General features: G+C 43.6%; 1 protein-coding gene across 1 annotated transcript in view; it reads right to left on the bottom strand.

Moving 5' to 3' along the window:
• Window positions 1-388: 388 nt before the first annotated feature.
• The window catches only part of YY1 (YY1 transcription factor), a 45,607-nt gene continuing 19,696 nt past the window's right edge, over window positions 389-26,299 (bottom strand). The window contains exons 2-5 of the mRNA XM_033191341.1: window positions 21,135-21,297; window positions 8,240-8,300; window positions 6,341-6,499; window positions 389-5,544 (exon numbers count right to left, since the gene is read on the bottom strand). Of these exons, the coding sequence (XP_033047232.1) occupies window positions 5,362-5,544; window positions 6,341-6,499; window positions 8,240-8,300; window positions 21,135-21,297 (566 nt within the window). The 3' untranslated portion in view covers window positions 389-5,361. The remainder of the gene's footprint in view (window positions 5,545-6,340; window positions 6,500-8,239; window positions 8,301-21,134; window positions 21,298-26,299) is intronic.

The raw sequence follows: 26,299 nt of genomic DNA on the forward strand, positions 1-26,299 counted from the left end.
TAGCTCTCAGTGTATTTGGACCAGTTCTTGTGAGTTCATCCCAGTTAGCTCCGGAGCTTCCAGGGCTGACATGGGCTCATAGGTCTGGCTGCATGGGCATTTCACTGGGCTGTGCTTTCCAAACAGTAGGTGAGGCTCTCTTTAAAACACCCTCTGGCTCCTGAGCCCACCTTGGAGCTGAAAGGTTACAGAAGCATTGCCTGCTGGTGTGAGACCAAATCCTGGGAGTTCCCATTCCTGTGTGAGAAAGCAAGCCACAAGAACTGCCCCAGGCAGTTCAGGCAACTCTTAAGACCAGGAAGGGTTCATGGCCTGGTTTCATGTGCAATGAAACACTAAAGAAGCAGCTTAGGGGACTGAGGAACAAACAAGAACCACAGGCATTAAAAAGCTTAACATTATGCATTTATTATATTTTATAGAGCCATATTACACATGCTTGGTGCTTCAAACTGAGTTATCAATGTTTTTCTGGATGCAAAGCCATCTGATGCTGGATGCGGATGCCTTAAATACTATATTTCTGCATCTATGACCTATGAGCTAAGGAAAAACCAAGGACAATTCCAGAAATGGCAAAGAACACTTAAGAAAAAGATGTACATGAGACGAAATGCTAAGTCCTTGAGCCAGGGCCTACAGAAGTTACCAGAAAGCGAATAAAAACATAATTTTTCTCACCACCTGTTGATAATAGAGCCTCACATGTCGGGTATGGACATTGTAGAAAAAAGGTTACTCCGTTTGGTACTGATGCCTTTCTCCCCTCCATGATGTGCGTGGACATTATGCGGCCCCCAGAGATAGCAGCAGATAGAACAGAGCACGGCAAACTGCCCCCTCCTCAACACATCCCAGTGGTTTTTTACAGCGTCTGGCTGTCCAATGAAAAGCGGCCAATTTGATCGAACTTGCCACACCTGTGGAAAATCAATCAGTGTGCTTCAGATGAATGTGACGCTATCATACACACTCTCCTCTGACATCTAGAATGCTGGCGGGGAACATGGGGCTGGGTGCCTGCTCAGCCAGGACCAAGCTCTCCATGTGTCAGCTCCCACCTTACAGCACCCAGTTTGTGGGAGGTTTGCTTTGCCTGCTGACCTGATGCTAACGCTCAACTTAAAGGCTCCGTTCCAGATTTTATAAGGGCCCTGGGTGATATGTGTCAAGTACCTGCTGCCCATACTTCCCATCAACCCTCAATACAGTCCCAGCTTAAAGATCCTCTCTGGCACCACACTGATCCCTCGGGCCTGAGGTGGATGCCAGGAAGCCTCTTGGCCACCAATCTGTCCTCTTGTGGGTTAGAGGCCAGCCCTCTCCTGCCTGACGTGACTTGTCTGAAGGGCCTGCACTTAAACCATCTTCAGGCAACCAGGGCATCTGAGCATAACCTGAGCAGTAACAACATAAATCAAGGGTCAGTAACATGGGGTGGATGAGACCTAGCCAGCCATCCAGTCAGATGCTGCCGTGCAGCTAAGTATGATTCTGAAGGCGCAGGGTACCTTTTGTCCTGTAAAGTCAGAGAGCAGGCTAAGAAGTGCATGGCCAGAACCCCAAGAAAGTGCAGGTTGGGGTTTCGACTTCCTTCCCCACCACTTGGGTTAAAAGTTCGAGTAGAATGCACTTGCCAGGACCTGCTGGGCCTGAACTCTGAAGAAGTGCTGTGATCACAGTACTGTCAGCGGATCCAAGACAAAGGGCCGGGAGCCAGACAGTTGCCCCCTACAGCCGAGGGTCTAAGGCAACCCTGTGACTTTCAGCAAGCCAGCAGAGCAGGCATCAAGTAGGTGCCTGTGAGCAGCCTGGCTCTCACCACTGTTTTCACCTCTGGTATCCTTATTCTTGCTGGGGGTCCGATGTCAAGAAAATAGAAGAAACTTAAAGAATTAAAGATCAACAACATGAATTTCCCAAGCCAGGCTGATTTCCAGGTCACAGAAGTCAGAGACCCTGGAAGCAATCAACTCTCTCTGCCTATAGTGGGGATGGGAGGTGGGTAGAATTATCAGGTTTCCAATTCAAAAACTTCCTTTAGGAGGTCAGGTTTTCCTGTGCCACAAACATAAACTCTGGTCTGAGACCAATCTGCAGCACGTCTCCATAGTAAGTTTTGCAAGGCAGAGTGCAAACGGACGGGGGCAGTTCTCCAATGTACGCAATCTCAAAACACTGCCAGGCAGGCTTCCCCCGACTGGAAGTGATTCTCATCTACTTATGAAGACAACAACTGGAACTCTGCTTGGAAACATGGACAGGCATTGCGCACACTATCCTGTGAAAGGGTCTTATTTAGCAAAATAAATGACATTTAGAATTTTTACATTAAAACCAAAAAGAAAAAAAAAAAATCCCGATTTTCCTCAAGTCCTCAGGCCTTGAAACTAGGCAAAGCACACAAACACCATATGTAACCAATAGCATGAGTTCAGGGTCATCTTGGAAAATAAATGTCACTCTGGGGTGACAGTTCTTTATACAAATAGTATGCTCCCCCTCTCAACCCCACTACCAAAAAGGGGGAAATAATAAGAAATTCAAAAATAGAAAACAACATCTTGTTAAGTGTAAACTTATCCTCTGGAGTTTTTATATTACATATGCTAGAAACATGCATTTATTTCTGCTCAGATGTACGAAAATATGTCTATCAGTATTACTTATAAATCATATTAATCCTCAAGACAATGGACTCGCTGTTAGAACACCATTTCAAACCTTAGTAAACTACATCGTTAGCAAAGTTATAAATTCTAACCACAAGCAGAATGGGCTGAAGTTACACCCAGTGAGAACTACCTCTACTCTTTATATTGTTGCTCATTTGTTAGTTTCCTATTGTTGCAAAGTCAGTGCTATGTTAACAAGGAACTTGTTTTCTTGGAACCCCAGATTAAACTCCTTACAGAAGTTAACTCTGCAGACTGAGAAGACATGTGAACAGAGAGAGAGTCAAGGGGAGTGATGACTATTTCAGAGACAGGAAAGGACAGAAGAGATGACCAAAGGCACCCCCAAGGGATCAAGGCACAGAGGAAGAGGGACTTCATCCACACAGGAGCCGGGCTCCTGCAGGCCATGGCCTGGCTCTCGGGGCTGCCAGCGGGGCTTCCATAACATAGGTATGCTCTGCGGTGGGCCCTTGGGCAAGGTCCTGAGGACAGTGCCAGGGCCAGGCTCCAGTGCAGCACAATGCTGGGCAAAGGACTCCTAACACAGCCACGCTGGGGCTACTCAACCCGACAGTGGGGAGGGAGGGTGTGGGTGCTCACAAAGCAGGCATCCATAGAAGCCCCTGCCCAGGTCGAAGTCAAAGAACTACACGTTCTCATCCGAGCCCTCGGCACTGAAGACCTCCACCATGGGCTGACCTCTCTCCTGACTGCCAGATACAGCAAAGCCTGGCTTACCCAGAAAACAGCTGGGGTCTTCTGCTTAACTGAGTTCCATCAAACTACCCAAGGGGTAACAGATTCTGAATAACTTTTTAAAGGGTCACAAGTTAAATGTTTCATTCATGATTCACAAAAGGCACTTCAAAATTCCAGAGCCACAGGGTCACTGTTATTAGGTCTCCAGTCCTCCTGTATGGGACCAATGGAGAAGCTCTAAGACATCGGGCTATGTGTTTCACCTGATGGAGTCCCTGGCCGTTTGTAAATAAATCTCAGATATTAGCTAGTTTGTCATTTATCTTACAGTCAAGCATACACAAAACAGAAAGACACAGTATGTTTGCACTTTGAATAAATGAGATTTTGCTGTATCATGGCAGTTTATAAAATATTCTCGTCTGTTATTTGACCGTAAGATCCAACATTGTAATTGTACATTTAAGAGGTTACAATGTGAGAGGTACTCATTGAGCACAATTTTCTAATCATCTAATCACCTTGCTGATTTGCACTCAGTGTCCATTTAGAAACATGAAATTATGCTACTGGTACTCAATTGCCACATTGCTAGTATTTAATAAGGACTCCACCAGATGGAGGAACAAGGGCTCTCAAACCAAATAACCAGCGGCCACAAGCATTTCCTGTCAGACAAGCCAAGGCCCTGCTGGAGCTGCCCCTGAAGGCAGCAGGGTGATGGACAGGCCTGGCCTTCCCTCTGTGTGCCCCACTGCCAGGTGGCACCTGATCTCGCGCAGGCGCTCAGGCTGCACAGTGGCAGATGCTTCACTCCCATTTGCCGGGGGCTAAAATCACAGCCTATGACCAACCTGGCCTGGGGTGTGCTGAGGTAGTTCCTGAACTCGGGATGCCTGTTACCTACTCTCCTTCAGATGTCAGGACAGGTAGGAAGTATTACAATATCCATGCATCGCTTTCATCAATAATCACTGTAATTGAGTGCAAAATAAAGGAAACTTGAGTTGCTTTATTTAGCTTCCAATTTCTGGGAGGCTCAAGAATTATAAGTATTCTGGACAACAAAAGAAAATAAGACTGTGCTTACAGATCTTGTTCTGCCATATTCTTGCTTTAGGATTGCTATTTTATTGTTGCCCTTTCTGTTACATGGGATGTACACATCAGGTGTTAAAAGGTACAATACATTCTACAACTGAGCACCACTTTCTGTAACTGAACAGGCAAAGAAATTACACTGAACATCAGCATCTGGCAGTATTTTTTGGAAAAAAAAAAGTGACTAAAATGGGTTTAAATTGATTAACACTATTAAATCACATCTAATATTTGATACTACATGATTCAATACAGCTATACGATACAATTATACAAAATGTGTTAACATCAAAGAATACAACCAAAATTAAGATAGCAAACAAAACCTATATAACTTTTTTTTTTTTTTACAGGAAAATACTTTTGAAGTATGCATGTAACTGCCCATTCTTTTAAAGAAAATCTACTGCAAGCAAAGTTATCAACCTCCAGAAAAATCACACATAGCATTACTAAGCATATCCCCAAAAAGTGTACAATATGCACACTTGGAAAATACAAAATTAAAAAAATTGTAAGCAACAGGTGAGCTTCATATTATAAGAATGTGAAAAGAAGTCCCATTTTTAGCACTGTTGTATAAAGAATTGTCTTTTGATGCGAAGTTCATGAATTGTCCTCCTGTTGGGACCACACTTTACAAAAACACTGTGTTTTTGAAACGAGATTACAGAGCAAGATAGAGCATCTTAGCAATGTCATCTTAGTAAAGTTTTTTTTTTTTTTAAATTTTTACTACTTTATCAAAACATGTCCCTTAGGTGTGTAGGATTCATTTTTAAAATTCTTCCTAGAAATAATATACAAAGGAGAGGCATATTTATTCCCAATCACACTTCTGGAAGATGCTTCCCGTGGTCGAGAAGGGTCTTCTCTCTTCTTTTCACTGGTTGTTTTTGGCCTTAGCATGTGTTAAGATGTGAGATTTCAGGTTAGTTGACTGAGCAAACTTCTTATTACAACCATCGAAGGGGCACACATAGGGCCTGTCTCCGGTATGGATTCGCACATGTGTGCGCAAATTGAAGTCCAGTGAAAAGCGTTTCCCACAGCCTTCGAACGTGCACTGTCGAGGAAAGACCAGAGATCAACCCACTCAGCAACGTTGACCAGACCCTGGGAGTCAGTAGCTCACTGCTTTGCTAGAGAACAGCCTATTTATTTTACCAAACACTTTTCATTCCTGCCCTGGGTGAACTTTGTAGATATATTTTAGAATCAGCAGGCAGGTTGGACAACCCCGAAAACCCAAGGATAGCCCTCATGAACTATTTAAAACATTTGGCAAAATGGCATATCTTCCTAAATGCAGGCTAGAGTCCTACTGCTGCTGTAAACATTTGCAACAGTAAAATACAAATGATTAAGGGTTCTGGTGTCAGTTGTCAAAACAGAACCATGTTAGATTTACTAACTGCACTGCTAGTTCTTTCACTTATTTATGAGCTAAAAACAAGACAAAATATTACCTATACTGACACTCATACAACAAAATTTTAGAAACTTTATCAATTAGTAATTGTACTATTAACTACCAAAAATAAATGACTTCAATCCTGTAATGAATGAAGTAGAAATTGAGTTTCAGGTATGGTCCTGATCATCCTGTTCTCCTCCTGCCATAAAGTGTACTCCATCAACACCAATACATTCCGTACCCAGCACCACAGAGGTTATAGACAAGTGAGTCCAGATCCCCGGCAACCCTTCCAAGCGACTCCCCAGGAGTTTCGTTTCTCACTAAGGAGTAATAAGACCCCGAATCTCTGGGCTGGCACCTCCTGCCTCATCACCACACCATCCTACACTTGCAGTGTTCAGACAGGCAAGGCAGTGTGGGGAAGAGAGGGAACTGGCTCTACCTGAAAGGGCTTCTCTCCAGTATGAACCAGTTGGTGTCGTTTTAGTTTTGAACTCTCAACAAAAGCTTTGCCACATTCTGCACAGACGTGGACTCTGGGACCGTGGGTGTGCAGATGTTTTCTCATGGCCGAGTTATCCCTGAACATCTTTGTGCAGCCCTTAAAACAGAGAAAGCAGCTTAGAGGTTCACATTGCAAACTGTTAGAAAGGATTCAACCATTTAACAGCCTTTACTGACGTATTAAAACAAAACCACCTCCCCAACCTCCCGTTTTAATTTTACTTAGTATTACGGTAGAACATTAATATCATTTAAGACAAAAAACAGACAGCTGAAAAAGTCATCTAATGCAAACCCTAGTTTTACAGATGAGGAAACTGAGGCTTAGAGATGTCTTTAAGTAGACTTGCCCAAGGTCACACTACTAGTAGTAGCCAAACTGGGAATAGAACCCAACACCCTGGCTTCCAGCTATACCACAGCCGCCTCACCCGACTATGTCCCCCAAAATGAAGTAACAGAAGCACTGCTAAGCAAATGGAGTTAAAATGACGGTAGTCCACCACTACCTTTGGTGGCCCCATATTCTGTGCTGCAACAATGGACTGTCATTCTCCATCGCCTACTGTTCCCTCTTCTCTCTTTGCCTCTTTCCCCTTCTTGACAGAGAAAGAAGCAAGAGGGTCTCCAAGGAATGGCAACTACAGAAGAAATTTATTTTGTGAGACTCTAGGAAAAGGAAGAAGCAGGCAAATTGATACCAGTGCAGGGCGGGAAAGGCAGATGGATGTGTGGTGCTCGAGAAGCATGTCCTTAACAATTTCTTCTGCAGTTGTTGCCCAGTAATGGAGTGAATGGGGAAATGATAAGACAGCATGACAGAAGGACAGCACAAGTCACTAGACAGCTCACAGGCAGAAGGGAGAGGGAAGCCACAGTTTTTCCGCCTTGACCCCTAGGTTGAATTTCCATTTAGAAAATGGAAATTTTAAAAATTTAACTGGTACACAATGTATACATGCATTGAAACATCACATGGTACCCCATAAATATGTACAAGTATTATGTGTCCATTATAAAGAAAACTTTAAGAAGTATAGAGAAGCTAAAGGGATGGCAGGTACTTCCGGCCTAACTGTTTTCAAATGCTTGTTATTTTGGCCCTGATGGAGATAGGTTTACATTTCAAATCGCCACATTAAGAACGCTGACAAACAACAGGAAGGACTTGCTAGTGCACAGTCATTACAGGGATGAGACTATGAAACTAAATGTCGCCTGCTCCAATTGTTCATTTTTAACATTCTTTATTCCACTCAATCTCTCCTACTTTGTTCTCTGTACCTATGTGATACTTGATTTTTCTGTTAGTCTTATATCCAATTAAGTTTGAAAACAGCCCCCAACAAATACCTCGAAAGTACTTTTCAGGTTATCCTTTTATTTTAAAGACTAACTACATTTGAAAACAATTAAGTGCCTCTCTAATAACACAAAATTATTATTAAGTCTTTATTTGGCTTATTTTAGCAATATCCAAAATAATTTCCAAATTTCAGTTACAAGCCTACATTCCCATAAAGGTCAATGGGTGAGACACAACCCAGGATCTTAAGACTGACTTGTTAATATAATCCAAAAAGAAATGAAACGCTAACAGTAGAGTCAACACAGTAATCAAGCATCGGCTCCCTGCAGTCATCCCATTTAACAGTATTTAAATTTAAGTGGACTTTACTAAATAACAAAACTTCATCTCTTGCATTTAGAAACCAAAGATTCTAATTCTTTGCTTCATTTAAATTATCAAAAGCAGAAACAGAAGTGCAAATTTCTTATAAACTCTCTAAAACTTCATCAACAGTTTAATGAACACTCTCCCCCTAACATTACTTACTTTATGAGGGCAAGCTATTGTTCTTGGAGCATCATCTTCTTTAATTTTTCTTGGCTTCATTCTTATCAAAAGAAAAAGAGAGACAGACAGATTTGTAGGAGTGGGTAGACTCAACTGGCATAAATCATATAGTCCCTAAAATACTTTCCTTATAGGTACCCAAACTAAAATGATACATTTCCATGAAGGAGAAAGAATGAGACAACTTGCATTCACTAAGTACCAAAGACTGTGAAGCACTCTTCCCATCTTACAGATAAGGATGCTGAGGCTCAGAAACATCGAGTTGCTGCCTACATTTTCATAGCTAATAAGCAGGTGTAGCTCAGAATGGCACTATGATCTGTGTGATTCACATACCTGTTCTTAACTCCAAACCCTTTAAAAAAAACACAAAAAATCAACTCAGACAATCACAGACGAATCTCCTCATGAGAGGCAAGGGAAGATATCCAAAAGCAGCTGCTGCAATGATGAAGTGCCTTATGAAAAAGGAGCTGTGAACACAGGAGTGTCCTAAAATATCCATCTCTATACACAGAATGGGTCCAATTAGTACTGACACAAATGATCTTTAAAATGTATCATTTTAAAGGGTACAGAAGAGTCCTTTTAAAGCAAGATTTATAGACATTAAATATCAAATATCTCTGGAAGGACACACAACAAACCATTAGCACCAGTTACTTTGGGGAAAGAGTTCCTAGGGCCTGCTGGACAGATGGGAACACCACATACTCTCATACTGTTACCCTGCTTCTGGATGGGGGCTTGGAAGTTCTCGTTTGTACCAAGTGTCCTGGTAATGTGGTAACCGTCTGGCAGAGCCCTATGTGAAATTACTATCCAGAGAGCCTCCTGGTTTGGTAACTTACCTACCTGCTTTTGCCACTGAATCAGGCTTTGGACTTTTGTCAAAACTTTCTCTCCAAATACTCCCTATAGATCTGTTCGTGGCAGGGGGGTGAGAAATTAAGGGTTCCTAAAAAAACTAGAAAATAAATTTAAATCTCGGAAACAGATTTTCTTTTTGTCCCTAGCTTTACCCATCTCACACCCCTCCATGATGTTTCATATTTAATGAATACTAAATCAGCCGGGTGTGGTGGCTCACACCTATAATCCCAGCACTTTGAGAGGCCAAAGTGGGAGAACTGCTTGAGTCCAGGAGTTCAAGACTAGCCTAGGAAACACAGTAAGACTCTCTCTACAAAAAATAAAAAAATTAAGCCTGGGCAACATGGACAAAACCCTGCCTCTATCAAAAACAAATGAACAAACAAACCAACAAAAAAACAAAATCAGCCAGGCATAGTGGTGTGTGTCAATAGTCCCAAGCACTTGGGAGGCTAAAGGCAGGAAGACCACTTGAGCCCAGAAGGTCAAGGCTGCCGTAAGCCATGACTGTGCCATTGCATTCCAGCCTAGGTGACAGAACGAGACTCTGTCTTGGATTTAAAATAGCCAAGTGTGGTGGCAGACGCCTGTAATCCCAGCTACTCAGGAAGCTGAGGGAGGAGAATTGCTTAAGCCAGGGAGGCGGAGGTTGCAATGAGCCGAGATCGTGCCATTGCACTCCAGCCTAGGAGGCAAGAATGAAATACTGTCTCAAAAACAAAAACAAAAACAAAAACAAAACCTATAAAAAACTAGCTGGGGGCCACTATTCTGAGTGAAGTAACTCAGGAATGGAAAATCAAATGGGGTATGTTCTCACTTATAAGTGGGAGCTAAGCTATGAGGATACAAAGACATACAGAGTGATACAATGGACTTTGGGGACTGAGCGGGGAAAGAATGGTGTGGGATAAAAGACTACATACTGGATACAGCGTACACTGCTCTGGTGAGGGGTGCACTCAAATCTCAGAATTCACCCATGTAACCAAAAACCACTCATACACTAAAAGCTATTGACATTTTTTAAAAAGTCAAAGTTGAAAAAAAAAAAAAAAGCCCACTTAAGTGAATCCTTAAAAGCAAGAGCTAATTTACTACCACTCTTTTGTTAACAAAAAAAAAAAAAAAAAAAAAACTCCTTAAAAAAAAATTAATTCTGTGATCTTTTAAGTTTGTGAAGGCCCTAACAATGTCCTTCTTCGCTTACAATCTGGGAAAAGGATTACCTGATCTGTAACCTGAACACATGAAATCATTGGTTAAACTTTCCATGCCCTGGAGGAGTATGTGAGGAACAACAGATCTGGTAACTATCACTTATCTCCATGGAGTTGGTTCGAGACTGTACATATTTGCTATTTTAAATTCTACAAGAACATTTTCAATTCAGTGTCCTCCCCTATCCCAACCCTGTAAATATTTGTCCTTTCTTGTAAATGGATTATAGATTGAGCATCCTTGAACATCCAAAATCCAAAATCTGAAACTATCTGAGTGCTAACATGACACACTCATGTGATGGGGTCACAGTCAAAACTTTGTTTCATGTACAGAATTATTTAAAATATTGTATAACAGCCTGGGCAACAAAGCAACACCCTGTCTCTAAAAAAATAAAAAGTTAGCCAGACGTGGTGGCATATGCGTACAGTTCCAGCTACTCGGGAGGCTGAAGAGGTAGAATCCTTTCAGCCCAGGAATTTGAGGCTGCAATCCAACTTCGGTGACAGAACAAGACCCTGTTTCAAAAAAATAAAATAAAAGTATAGAACTGCCTTCAGGCTATGTGTATAAGGTGTAATGAAACATAAATTAATTTCAAATTTCGTGTTTAAACCTGAGTCCTAGCCCTAAGATAACTCATTATGCATATGCAAAACCTCAAAATCCAAAGTGTTACTGTTCCTAAGCATTTTGGATAAAGGATGCTCAACCTGTAACACCAGTTAGCAAGTATTTCATAAGTGCCTGTTGTAAACAGGACTCTGAACTAGCCTTTCTTATTTTAAATACAAATAAATCCTGGAGTTTTGGTCTGAGTTCACAAAATCAGGTAGGACAAAATTTGGTGCCACTGCGCCACCTTGAGGTTACATCAGTTTGGAAAACAACAGTGATTGATATGAAAGGTTTCTATTCCACTGAAGTATTATTTTTTTATTATTGATCGATTGATTGAGACGGAGTCTCGCTCTGTCCCCCAGGCTGGAGTGCAATGGGGTGACCTCGGCTCACTGCAAGCTCTGCCTCCCGGGTTCACGTCATTCTCCTGCCTCAGCCTCCCGAGTAGCTGGGACAACAGGTGCCCGCCATCACGACCGGCTAATTTTTTGTGTTTTTAGTAGAGACAAGGTTTTACCGTGTTAGCCAGGATGGTCTTGATCTCCTAACCTCGTGATCTGCCCGCCTTGACCTCCCAAAGTGCTAGGATTACAGGCATGAGCCACTGCTGCCCGGCCTTTTTTTTTTTTTTTTTAAAGTTTCAATCTTCCCAATTAAGAGTGTTTATTCTGTGAACATTTTTGTTTTGTTTTTGTAGAAATCTGGTTTTGCCATGTTGCCCAGCCTAGTCTCAAACTCCTGAGCTCAAGCAATCCACCCCGCCTAAGACTCCATGGAAACATTCTGTGTTGACTGTGAAGATGGCTACATGACTGTGCTTGTCCAAATTCACAAAATAGTACATACATACCTAAAAGGGAATAGACTTTACCATATGCAAATTAAATCTTAGTAAATATGGCTTAGTAAGGGTCCTCTCCCATACATTTTCTTTTTCTTGAGATGGAGTTTCACTCTTTCGCTCAGGCTGGAGTGAAGTGGTGCGATCTTGGCTCACTGCAACCTCTGCTTCCTAGGTTCAAGCGATTCTCCTGGCTCAGCCTCTTGAGTAGCTGGAATTACAGGCGTGTGCCACCATGCCTGGCTTTTTTTTTTTGTAGTATTTTTAGTAGAGACGGGGTTTCACCATGTTGGCCAGGCTGGTCTGGAACTCTTGACCTCAGGTGATCCACCCACCTCGGCCTCCCAAAGTGCTAGGATTACAGGTGTGAGCCATGGCACCCGGTCCCCCATACATTTTCCTAGAGTTATTCTTAGTAACTTCATTTTTTAAAAGATATTTTATCATGGAAATTTTCAAATATGCCCCCAAAGTAAAGAGAAAAGTCTCAGGTACCATTTACCCAACTCTTCGTTTGTTATTATAAGTGGTATTATTTTTTCTTAAAATGTCATTTTCAAAATGTGTGCTAGTATTTAGAAACATATTTAATTTTAGAATGAGAGTTTAAAATGCATTTGGACAAATACCCTTGGATTTAAGGAGTAAGTGGAAGGTTTAAATGCAGCCACTCTTAAGCTCCTTCACAAATCATCCTCCTTCACACAGAGTGGCAAATGCAGCAGTATACGTTGGTACTTTTTACATTTTATTTGAATGCCAACAATGAAAAAGGTCATTTTCCAAAAATACACTTAGGTTAAAACAGTGTTTCATTTTACAAGTAAAGAGTAAAAATCATATACTACCACTGAGAACATCTTCTCACCCTCCTCAACTATTCAGAAGTAACTAAGATTTAAGTCTTCCATTCACCAGCTGAGCACTTTTGAACCCAGAGAGTCCTTTTGAACCCGGAGACAATGATGACAACAGCATAGACATTATGAATGAGGCAGTATGGAATGTGTGACTTGGAGCTGACTTCTACTAGCTTCATGACCTTGAGCAAACTGTAACTTCTCAGCCTCGGTTTCTTATTCTGTAAAAAGGTATAATGCTACCTACTTAAGAGATGTATGTTAAACACTTCGGAAATGATAGCTCTTATTACCATTGGCTATGTGTTAAACGGGTCTAGCTAAAAATGAGTTCATTCTTAACCACCCTTTGATAAAGGACTGAGAAACCGGAGAAAGCATGGCACTAGGAGGAACACACCCCTCAACGCAGTACCTGTTACATGGAGGAGTCAGGCACCCAAGGACTCAAGTTTCCTGTCAAATAAAGAGAGAGAATACACTCCTAATGACATGACTGCCCGATGTGTAACAGCTCATTCTGGCATATGTGGGAAGAACGTTGTAAAGATTGGACTTCAGAACCCAAACTTCTGGCACAGTATCAGCAGAGCATTGTGTAAACCGAAGTTCTAACCAACAGATCTGCAAATATCCCAGAAAGGGAGATGAAACATTTTTGGAACAGTGACTCTTTAATGAAAATAAGCCTCTTCCATACAAAACAAGGTTAGCTGACTTCCAGACCAGAACCATCCTCTGACGGGTGCTGTTGGTACAGAATTTTCTGTGTAATACGGCTGCCATTTGCAAGCATGATTCACCTCCCTTCTTTGTGAAAAGGTAATATTGCCTTAGATGAAGAATCAAGTTTGTTCAATGAATTATCTCTTAAATATTAATATTCATGTGATGATATTGAAGAGTTTTGAGGTATTTTCATCTCCATTATCACATTTTATCTATATGTTAATACTGTGAAAGTCTCAGGGTAAGCAGTGAACAACAACAAAAAAACCCAGTTTGGGATTGGCCTAACCATTCTATTTTAATCTTTCTAGACCAAAGGTTTTCAAAGGTCTAACTTTATTTAGTGAAATACATACAAAGGTGGTCACTTTACAGGAAACAGAACTCACTGGACCCCACTCACTGACCACTTTTCGAAATACTTACTGAACAGACATTTCGGGAAAAAAAGTCATCCACAGCCTGTCCACCTTCCCAATGTCAGATTTTCCAATTAAAGTCATTATTGCTTATATTTTGCCCACGTGCATATGTAACTGATTTACTAGGCAGTCTAGGTTGAGTGTGGCATGAGCCTGAAATACTCTTTGGACAGTTTCAAGTCCAGTCCAGCACGCCATCACCCCAGTGCACAGAGGAGGCAGAAAAGCAGCTTACATTCTACCTTAAGCCAACAGCTGCAGCTCTAATGCCACTTTGTGAGTGCAGGAGGCGAAGACTGGAGGCCAGCAGGACAAGTTCTATGGGCCGTAATTAGCGAAGCTGTGGTCTGGTCCCCAAGAGTTTGTTAAAACTCTTGGTGCCTCTGTATCTTCTGCTTTCAGAGTCCCCAGCATCAATTCCTGAGCCTCTAGAAAATCCCACTCAACTGTTACACACATCCTCAAAATGTGAAGATCTAACAAAAGAGGGCACCTAGGTGCAAACAGTTCTCACCAACACAACTGTGCAAATACAGAGATTTGTTTAGATGAACATGAGCTTCAAGAGCTACTATGTAGAGGCCAGGTGCAGTGGCTCATGCCTGTAATCCCAGCACTTTGGGAGGCCAAGGTGGGTGGATCACGAGGTCAAGAGATAGAGATCATCCTGGCCAACATGGTGAAACCCTGTCTCTACTAAAAATACAAAAATTAGTCGGGTGTGGTGGCATGAGCCTGTTAGTCCCAGCTATTTGGGAGGCTGAGGCAGGAGAATAGTTTGAATCCAGTAGGTAGAGAGGTTGCAGTGAGCCGAGATTGTACCACTTGCACTCCAGCCTGGCGACAGAGCAAGACTCCATTCCAAAAAAAAAAAAAAGAGCTACTATGCAGAATATGGATGAGAGGGAGCCCAACCCTTGACCCACCTCACAGGGCCCAAACTCTGTAACTTTACTTTTTACACTGTCAAGATGAGCAAGATTTCATTCTCTTCTATACAAAAATGAAATCTTTTAACAGGTTAATAAAATAAATGCTATTTACATTCATATTGTGATTATGCAAATATTAAAACAGTGTGCTAGGATCGCACTTAATGCTCTACAAGTACAACATAGGAGCTGCAAGGAGAGAATCTTCCCAGTCAGGTCAAAGGAGCTCTCTCTTTCAATACTGTCAAAATTAGGCCCTATTTTTTAGGCTATGAATTCTTTGCCCTACCCCCTCACCCCTTTTCATGGAGTTTCCAATTGCCTTTTCTTTTTCAGAAGACCCTTTTCCATACTACCAAGCTTCTTACTCACTCTACCCACTACTGAATGAAACTGACTTTTCCTTAAGAAATTCTTACAGCCAGCCAACTTTCTACTCTAAATGGAATACATTTTCTAGCCTGCTGCACAGCTGTCCTGTTGGTTGTTGTGCACTAGGAAATCTTCCTTCTGATGTTCATCCTCATTTCGCTGTATTGTATCTTCAACTTACCTCCTCAGAAAGGGTACATGCAACAAATCCTTGGGCCTCTAAAATTATCATCTCTTGTTCTTGTATCTGACTTGATAGCTTTGCTGGATCAAGAACTCTATGATGTTTACAGAAATTTTTCCTCTCAAAGCCTTGTTTTATTGTCTCTAATTATCCTCTGCTACTGAAGAAAAGTCTCATTCAGGTCTATTATTCTTTCTAGTCGATGGCCTATCTCACTGAAACTTTTAGGTTCTTCAGTGTTGGTGTTTTGGATGGCTAGCTGGTACCCGGGTGGCAGTCTCTGTGGGTGGTCCCCCCCCCCCCTTTTTTTTGAGACAGAGTCTCGCTCTGTTGCCCAGGCTGGAGTGCAGTGGCCGGATCTCAGCTCACTGCAAGCTCCGCCTCCTGGGTTTACGCCATTCTTCTGCCACAGACTCTAGAGCAGCTGGGACTACAGGCACTCGCCACCTCACCCGGCTAGTTTTTTGTATTTTTAAGTAGAGACGGGGTTTCACCGTGTTAGCCAGGATGGTCTCGATCTCCTGACCTCGTGATCCGCCCGACTCGGCCTCCCAAAGTGCTGGGATTACAGGCTTGAGCCACTGCGCCTGGCCGGTGGTTCCCTTCTTAAGGAGTTGGTCTAAGGTAGCCATGTTACCTTCCCCACAGTAACCTGTGTCCCTGGATTTTCTGTTCAGAAGACTGGGGACAAACTTTTAGATCAGCTGCTCCAACGCTCCAAGGAGGGTAAGCAGTGCCAAGGGTCACCAACAGCTAATGGCTCACTGCTCACCACACATAGACTCCTTCTCTCTTCAAAACCTTTCCCTCAGCCCTCTGCCCCTCCACGGCAACTCCTTCACAATGTATAACCTAAAGGTTTTATTCCCCTCTCTCGTACCTCCTGAGTCTCCTTCTACTTGTCTGAATGATGCTTTTACTCTGCCACTGGGCTCTCTTACCCTCTGACATGGTTTTACTGTGTCCTCACCCAAATCTCAACTTGAATTCTATCTCCCAGGATTCCCACATGTTGTAGGTGGGACCCGGGGGGAGGTAACTGAATCATGGGGACCAGTCTTTCCCATGCTATTCTCATAGATAGTTAAGTCTCACGAGATGAGATGGGTTTATCAGGGGTTTCCACTTTTGCTTCTTCCTCATTTTTCTCTTGTCATCACCATGTAAGAAATGCCTTTCGCCTCCTGCCAAGATTCTGAGGCCTCCCCAGCCATGTGGAAAGAGGAGAATCACAATTGTAATTTAAAGCTTCAAAAGGCCAGGCGCGGTGGCTCACACCTGTAATCCCAGCCCTTTGGGAAGCCGAGGCAGATGGATCACGAGGTTAGGAGTTCAAGACCAGCCTGGCCAAGATGGCGAAATCTCATCTCTACTAAAAATACAAAAATTAGCCGGGTGCGGTGGCAGTGCCTGTAATCCCAGCTACTTTGGAGGCTGAGGCATGAGATCACTTGAACCCGGGCGGCAGAGGTTGCAGTGAGCCGAGATCATACCACTGGCACTCCAGCCTGGGTGACAAGAATGAGACTCCATCTCAAAAAAAAAAAAAAAAAAAAAGCTTCAGTGTTCTCGTTTGGGGCTCATAGTCGTCAGTATTTGGTTTGAGATGCTGTTAATAATAAAACATCCATGTTGGACTTGAGGTGGTTTTCAGGAAGTAAGCTGGGGCTAGAGTCATCTAATGAGCAGTGGCTAAAAGCATGATGAAAATGGTAAGCATGCTCTTACTCCTCCCCCACGCGCCCCACCAAGCACACAGTCAATCTGTTTCTAAATCTTTTCCATTATCTTTTGTAGTTTCTTTCCTTCCTTCCTTCCCTCTCCCTCTTTTTTTTTTGGAAGGAGTTTCACCCTTGTTGCCCAGGCTGGAGTGCGATGGCGTGGTCTCGGCTCACAACCTCCACCTCCTGGGTTCAAGCGGTTCTCCTGCCTCAGCCTCCCTAGTAGCTGGGATTACAGGTGCCTGCCATCAAGCCCAGCTAAGTTTTTGTATTTTCAGTAGAGACAGGGTTTCACTATATTGGCCAGGCTGGTCTCGAAAGCCTGACATCAGGCGATCCACCCACCTCAGCCTCCCAAAGTGCTGGGATTACAGGTGTGAGCCACCGTGCCTGGCTCAGTTTCTTTCTTTATTAGAGACAGTTTTGCTCTGTCACCCAAGCTGGAGTGCAGTGGCATGAGCTCACTTCAGCCGTGATCTCCTAGGTTCAAATGATCCTCCCACTCAGCCTACCAAGTAGCTAGCTGCACATCACCAAACTGAGCTTTTAGAGATGGAGTCTCGTCATTTTGCCCAGGCTGGTCTCAAATTCCTGACCTCAAGCGATCCCACCTCAGCTTCCCAAAATGTTGAGGCTACAGGCTTGAGCCACAGAGCTCAGCTGGTCTCTTGTAATTTCTATCACATTTATTCCTTTGTTATCTGACTGCCACAATTCTAACTCAGGCCTTCATTAACTCTTGTTCAACTGACCTCTCTCATTTCCTGTGCCTGTATGAATCTAGCCTGCACAGACAGATGCAAAGGACTTCTCCCAAGTTAAAGCTCTACTCACACAGCTCCTTCTCCCTAGCTCAAAGTCTGCAGTAGCTGCCCACTGCATATGAGAAATGTCTGCACAGCTTGGCTCAGGATTCATCGACCTTAATGATCTGGTTCCAGTTTATCTCAACTCCAATCATTTCCCCGGAAGAGCCCTAATTCCCCGGAAACCTTCCATCTCTATAAAAACTCTAGGGTCAGCTGGGTGTAGTGGCTTACTTGAGGTCAGGAGTTCGAGACCAGCCTGGCCAACATGGTGAAACCCCATCTCTACTAAAAATACAAAAAGTAGCCAGGCATGGTGGCGTGTACCTGTAGTCCCAGCTACTTGGGAGGCTGAGGCAGAAGAATCACTTGAACCCAGGAGGCGGAGGTTGCAGTGAGCCGAGATCACACCACTGCACTCCAGCCTGGGGGACGAGTGAAAATCCGTCTCAAAAAACAGAACAAACAAAAACTCTAGGGCCATGTGCAGTGGCTCACACCTGTAATCCCAACAATTTGAGAGACCGAGGCAGGAGGATCACTTGAGGCCAGGAGCTTGAGGCCAGCTTGGGCAACATAGTGAGACCCCATCTCTACCAAAAAATAAAACAAAAAAATTAATGAAGAACTAACTAACTAACGTTAATAACATATGACAGGCCAAGCATGGTGGCACACATCTGTAGTTCCAGCTACTTGGGAGGTGTGGCAGGAGGAATGCTTGAGGCTGCAGTGAGCTATCATCATACTACTGCACTCCAGCCTGGGCAACATAGTAAGAACCTCTCTCTCTGTTTTTAAAAAACACCAAAAAACACCTACTTTCTTCAAGGCCCAAATCAAATTCAAATGCCACCCTTCCACATAGTTCTCCTGTTACATCTCCATATGTATCCTCAATAAGTACATAATGAAGAACTGACTAACTAACGTTAATAACATATGACAGGCCAGGCATGGTGGCTCACGCCTGTACTCCCAGCACTTTGGGAGGCCAAGGCAGGTGGATCACCTGAGGTCAGGAGTTTGAGACCAGCCTGGTTAACATGGTGAAACCCCGTCTCTACTAAAAATACAAAAAAATTAGCCGGGCATGGTGGCAGGCGCCTGTAATCCCAACTACTTGGGAGGCTGAGGCAGAATTGCTTGAACCCGGGAGGTGGAGGTTGCAGTGAGCCGAGACCGTGCCACTGCCCTCTAGCCTGGGCGACAGAGCAAGACTCCTTCTCAAAAAAGAAAAAAAACAGAACACATGACAACATTAAACACTGGCATAATACTTGACTCAATCTGTCCAAAAGCTTCACAGTTGACTAAGAACCCTACAGATTCCATTTTTGTTACTTTTTTTGGGGAAAGGGCAGTTAATATTTACGTAACTGTATTTGAAATATGAATGTCAATACAAGCTGGAATGTCATTAACAAAAGGATAGAGTCTTCACTGTTTTAAGTCATGATAAACTAGAAATAATGCATATATTATAAATTATAGCTATAGTTTCACTGGAGAGAAGAAAGGGTTGAGAACCCCCATGTATCAAATCACAATGGAATTCTTAACGCCCATTTGACAAGTGGGGAGACGAGCTCCAGGTGGCAGGAATTGCCCACCTTGTTTTCAGCAGGGCCAAGAGGGAAGGAAGCCAGGACACTGAAGGGTCTCCACCTCTACCACTCTGCTCTCACAAGAAAAAAAAGAATGCAACTCACTCTGTTCTTAGAATGTGCAAGATCAAAAGGATTTCTTTCTTCTTGATCCTGCCCTTGCCGAAATTTCCTGAGCTATTCCAGGTTCCATTCAACCTCAGGTATGGAAAGGCATTAGGCTTTCTGCTCCAGAGTTTATTAATTCAATTAATTTAAAAGTTTACATCTTTGTGGGTATTTTCAACTCCTTGTACAAACTGCCAAATAGTACTAGAAAGTAATACAAAAAGTAGGCTTCTATAAGAACCCAACCCACTTTAGGCAAAACAAACACACCCAACCAATGGGTTCAGAGTGTCTCCACTGCTCGCCATGTCCAAGCCATAAATAACTTCATCTCCTCCTTTCATGCCAGCTTAAATTAACATACCAGGAGCTTAACTGATGACAAGACAAATACAAATTTATGAAATCCTTTCCAGTGGTCAGCTGGAAGAATCTAGTACAGACCCAGGTCTCCAGCAGCATAGACGAATACAACACACCCAAATTTAAAATGTGTACTACGGGCTGGGCACAGTGGCTCACGCCTGTATCCTAGCACTCTGGGAGGCGGAAGCAGGCAGATCACTTGAGACCAGGAGTTTGAGACCAGACTGGCCAACAGGATGAAACCCTGTCTCTACTAAACATACAAAAATTGGCTGGGCGTGGCGGCACACACCCATAATCCCAGCTACTTGGGAGGCTGAGGCAGGAGAATCGCTTGAACCAGGGAGGTAGAGGTTGCAGTGAGCTGAGGTCGCACCATTGCACTCCAGCCTGGGCAAGAGAGCAAGACTCCTGCCTCAAAAAAATAAAAAATAAGCTGGGCGCGGTGGCTCAGGCCTGTAATCCCAGCACTTTGGGAGGCCGAGGTGGGCGGATCACAAGGTCAGGAGATCAAGACCATCCTGGCGAACACGGTGAAACCCCGCCTCTACTAAAAATACAAAAAAATTAGCTGGGCGTGGTGGCGGGTGCCTGTAGTCCCAGGTTCTTGGGACACTGAGGCAGGAGAATGGCGTGAACCGGGAGGCGGCGGAGCTTGCAGTGAGCCGAGATCACGCCCACTGCACTCCAGCCTGGGAGACAGAGCGAGACTCTGTCTCAATAAATAAATAAATAAATAATAAATAAATAAATAAATAAAATGTGTACAAAGAAGCCATAAGGCAGTGTGGAAGATACCCATTCCAAAACAAATTACGGGCAATTTTATTTACTCACATGCAATGCCTATAAATAAAGACTATTTGCTTCATCTTACTGCAAGGATCTAAAACGCTGCCACTTACATTAATAGCATAGCTACTACTAAAACTAAAACTGACTGTTAGAATTGCTTGAACCTGGGAGGCAGAGGCTGCAGTGAGCCGAGATCGCACCACTGCACTCCAGCCTGGGTGACAGAAGGAGGCTCCATCTCAAAGAAACAGAAACAAAAAACAAACAAACCAAGGGGACTGCTTTTGTTTTCAGGAATTGCCCTAGAGAAAGAATACAAACCACCATTTTGACTTCGGCACAGGAAAACATAGCTGGCAAGACTCAAGCACTTTCTATAATTAAAAGAAAGTAAAGTTCTTATAACTTACCTAGCAAATTCTGCCAGTTGTTTGGGATCTGAGAGGTCAATGCCAGGTATTCCTCCAGGAGGAAGTTTCTTTCCTGTCATATATTCTGAATAATCAGGAGGTGAGTTCTCGCCAATGATCTGTTCTTCAACCACTGTCTCATGGTCAATATCTTTTTTTTCATCTGAAACACATCATGAAATTGATTATCTTTAGCTGAGTCAATAGATTTTAAAAACTACAAAAACTGCTTTCACCAGTAACTTCTTAAACGGGTGATTTATAGCCACCAGCTCAATTGTTTTCTTTTTCTTTTTCTTTTTTTTTTTTTTTTAAGGGAATGGGTCTCACTGTCACCCAGCTGGAGTGCAGTGGCCCAATCATGATCACGGCTCATTCAGCCTCAAACTCCTGGGCTCAAGCAATCCCCACACCTCAGCCTCCTGAGTAGCTGGGACTACAGGCATGTGCCACCACACCCAGCTAATTATTTTTATTTATTGTAGAAACCGGGTCTCAAAATGTTGTCCAGGCTGGTCTGGAACACCTGCACTCAAGTGATCCTCCTGCCTTGGCCTCCTAAAGTCCTGATATTACAGGCATGAGCCACCACACCCAGGCTAGATTTCAGCTTTTTACTCACACCACACACATTTCTTGGCAACTACCAATTCTGTGATACTGATTCAAATATGATTTCATAGACCTCTTAGTTAGTCTCTTGCTACCTCTCCAGCCTCCTTCCTCTTCACTCCTCTATTTTGGCCCTTTAGCGCCTCAACTGTATCATGGTCCATCTACCCTAACCTCAAGGTGTTTATTCATGCAATTTCCATTGACTACAATTTGTAATTATAGCTGTGTGGTTTTTGTCAACTTCCCACTAGACTGTAAGTTGCGTAAGGCCATGGAGGTTGGTCGGTTTTGATCCCATGGATTTACAGAGCCTTGTTCAAAATCTGCAGATAGCTGGCCTTCAATAAAAATATGTTCGGCCCAGCGCCAGAGGTTCATGCCTATAATCCCAGCACTTTGAAAGGCTGAGGCGGGTGAATTGCTTGCAGTTAGGAGTTTGAGACCAGCCTGGCTAACACGGCAAAACTCCATCTGCTTAAAAATACAAAAATTAGCCCGGCATGGTGGTACATGCCTGTAATCCCAGCTACTCAGGAGGCTGAGGCAGGAAATTGCCTGAACCAGGAGGCAGAGGTCGCAGTGAACTGAGATAGTGCCAATGCCCTCCAGCCTGGGTGACAGAGTGAAATTCTGTCTCAAAAAACAAAACAAAAAATAAAAATAAACAAGCATATGTTCAAACAAATGTACAACATCTCTACTTGCATGACTTACTATCATCTCAAATCCAACAGGTTACAAAAAATAGGCCACATGCAGTGGCTCATGCCTGTAATCCCAGCACTCTGGGAGGTCAAGACAGGAGGATCACTTATGCCCAGAAGTTCCGAGACCAGCCTGGGCAACAAAGGGAGAGACCCTGTCTCCACAAAAAAATTAAAATTAGCCAGGCATGGGGTGCATGCCTGTAGTCCCAGCTACTTGGGAGGCTGAGGCAGGATAATCACTTGAGCCCAAGAAGTTGAGGCTGTAGTGAGATGTGACCACATCACTGCAACTTCAGTCTAGAGGAAGATTGCCACAAAAAAAAAAAAAAAAAAAAGGTTGGGGGGGAGGGCACCGGGTACGGTGGCTCACGCAGTCAGGAGATCAAGACCGTCCTGGCTAACACAATGAAACCCCGTCTCTACTAAAAATACAAAATATTAGCCAGGCGTGGTGGCAGGCGCCTGTAATCCCAGCTACTCATGAGGCTGAGGCAGGAGAATCGCTTGAACCTGGGAGGCGGAGCTTGCACTGAGCCGAGATTGTGCCAGTATACTCCAGTCTGGGTGACAAAGCGAGCCACTGTTTCAACAACAACAACAAAACCACCATATATATTTTTTATATATAAGTATATATATTATTTATATATATATTTATTCATATATTCAGACTCCATATAATTCATTTTCCACATCTCAGACACCAATTCCTACTGACCCCCTTTAAAAGATCTCTCGGCCAGGGCAGAGTGGCTCATGCCTGTAATCCCCACATTTTGGGAGTTCAAGACTAGCCTGGCCAACATGATGAAACCCCAACTCTACTGAAAATACAAAAATTAGCCAGGTGTGGTGGTGGGCGCCTGTAAGCCCAGCTACTTGGGAGGCTGAGGCAGAAGAATCGCTTAAACCCGGGTGGCGGAGGTTGCAGTGAGCCGAGATTGCGCCATTGCACTCCACCCTGGGCATCAGAGCAAGACTCCGTCTCAAAAGAAAAAAAAACACACACAAAAAAACAAAAAACAAAACCAAAAAACACCAGTCTTCTCTTTGATCCACTGCCATCAACTTATTTCCTATTATCTCAACCCAAAATGACTGTAGTAGTTTCTTAACTGATTTTCACAATTATGTTCTCTAGTGATACTGCAAAGGATAAATTGCCACAGAAAACATAGCTGATATATTCTCAACTATGGTATAATCCCTTCAATGCTGCTGTAAATATATTTCAGTCTGGCATTCTGGGTCCAATGCTGTCTGGTCCCACTTTAACAACACACCTGGTCTTACCTTCTATTTCTCCTTTGCACATGCCTTCTATATTCTAACCAGCTTTTCTCACGGGTTAAATTCACAAGTGCATGGCAGGAGGTTTTCAGTAAGTGTGAGTTTTGCTCTCTCTTACCACCTCTCTTCTCAACCCAGCCTCCCCTCCAAAGTCTAGCTCAAATTCCAGAGAATTTGAGGGTGTGCTGATTTTATCAGTCCAGTGTTGATTCCTACCTTTTCTTTGAGCTCCTAGATTATTTCCTGACTCAATCACTTTAGTTTAAATTTTTGTTGGTCTTGCCTCTTTTTTCTTGAGATAGAGTCTCACTGTGTCGCCCAGGCTGGAGTGCAATGGCGCAATCTCGGCTCACTGCAACCTCCGCCTCCCGGGTTCAAGCGATTCTCCTGGCTCCACCTCCTGATTAGCTGGGACCACAGGCACACACCACCATGCCCAGCTAATTGTTTGTATTTTTAGTAGAAACAGGGTTTCACCATGTTGGCCAGAATGGTCTCAATCTCTTGACTTCATGATCCACCTACCTTGGCTTCCCAAAGCGTTGGGATTCCAGGTGAGAAACTGTGCCTGGCCGGTCTTGCCTCTTAAGATAGAGTACAAGTGCCCAAAGGCCAAAAACAAGTCTTCTTCTACCTTTGATGCCTAAATTAGAAACAGGTACTCCACAATTTTCAAGGCTAACTGCAAGTTTTTGTTTCTCAAACAAATTGTCTGTCTCACCAAAAGTAGTAAAATAAAATCGTTCAGAAGGGAAACTGGCTTCAACGCTTACCTTGAATTACCTTTCCACCAGGGTTAAAAATCAAGACCAGGCCGGGCGTGGTGGCTCAAGCCTGTAATCCCAGCACTTTGGGAGGCCGAGACAGGCGGATCACGAGGTCAGGAGATCGAGACCATCCTGGCTAACACGGTGAAACCCCGTCTCTACTAAAAAATACTAAAAAACTAGCCGGGCGAGGTGGCGGGCGCCTGTAGTCCCAGCTACTCTGGAGGCTGAGGCAGGAGAATGGCGTAAACCCGGGAGGCGGAGCTTGCAGTGAGCTGAGATCCGGCCACTGCACTTCAGCCTGGGCGACAGAGCAAGGCTCCGTCTCAAAAAAAAAAAAAAAAAATCAAGACCAAAAACCAAACCAAAACGAAATCTACAACCATCAAAAACTACATATAACTGCTTTAACACACAGCTTTCTGACTTCAGAGCAAAGCTGGAGTATGAGAGGAAGATCAAGATAGCACGGAGGTTCCATTTGATTCAAGTGGTCATTATCAAGTTCAATAACTCTCAGCAATGAAAAGCACTGAATACAATTGTAAACTTTAAATGCCTCTCTAAATTCCACCACCCTTCATTCTAGGAAACATAATTATACATCATTACAAGGAATCACAGATTTTTTCATTTTACTGAGGAGAATGTGCAGGCACAGAGATGTTAAGTAACCTGCTCAGGGTTAACTGGCTAGGAAGTGGCATATGTAAACTCATGAAGTCTACCCCTAAGATTTATACGCTTAACTGTTAAGCTCTGCTGCCTCTTGTTTGGAACCAGAAAGAACACTAGTGATAATATACCCAGGGTTATCCATTCACAGATGAAGACTATCTATCCACACAGATGTATGGTGGGGCCTAGGAAAAAAATAGCTGGATGTATTTAGAAAAAGTGACAGGAAATGCGGTTACTGACCCTAAGTCACAAAGTCAGGACTCAAATTCTTTTTTTTCTTTCCCCCCGAGATGGAGTCTCGCTCTGTCGCCCAGGCTGGAGTGCAGTGGCCGGATCTCAGCTCACTGCAAGCTGCGCCTCCTAGGTTTACGCCATTCTCCTGCCTCAGCCTCCTGAGTAGCTGGGACTACAGGCACCCGCCACCTCGCCCGGCTACTTTTTTTTTTTTTTGTATTTTTTAGTAGAGACGGGGTTTTACTGTGTTAGCCAGGATGGTCTCCATCTCCTGACCTTGTGATCCGCCATCTCGGCCTCCCAAAGTGCTGGGATTACAGGCCTGAACCACTGTGCCCGGCAGGACTCAAATTATTTAATTTCATTCCTGTTCCCAGGGCTGCCTGCTCCTACTGACACCCCTTCCCGTGCCTATCCCTCTAGCCTGGGCACATCTACTTCTACATCAAAACTTTCAAGTGGTACAAAAATACTTTGGTGGCCAAGGGAGCTATTTGTCCTCATGTTTTATATTTCTGTTGTTTTTTCTTTTCTTTTCGAGACACAGTCTTGCTCTGTTGCCCAGGCTGGAGTGCAGTGGAGCAATCATGGATCACTGCAGCCTTGATCTCCAAGGCTCAAGCAATCCTCCCATCTCAGCCTCCCATGTAACTAGGACCACAGACAGGCACCACCATGCTGGGGTAATTTTATTTTTTGTAGAGACGTGGTCTCATGATGTTACCTAGGCTGGTTTCGAACTCCTGGGCTCAAGCAATCCGCCTTGGCCTACCAAAGTGCTGGGATTACAGGTGTGAGACATGTTTCATGTTTCTGATACAGAATGATAGCAATGTTGAGAATCAGTACTACTCTGAATAAGCTACTGATG

Source organism: Trachypithecus francoisi, unplaced genomic scaffold, assembly GCF_009764315.1.
Source record: "Trachypithecus francoisi isolate TF-2019V2 unplaced genomic scaffold, Tfra_2.0 Lachesis_group3, whole genome shotgun sequence".
In the NCBI taxonomy this organism is placed as follows: domain Eukaryota; kingdom Metazoa; phylum Chordata; class Mammalia; order Primates; family Cercopithecidae; genus Trachypithecus; species Trachypithecus francoisi.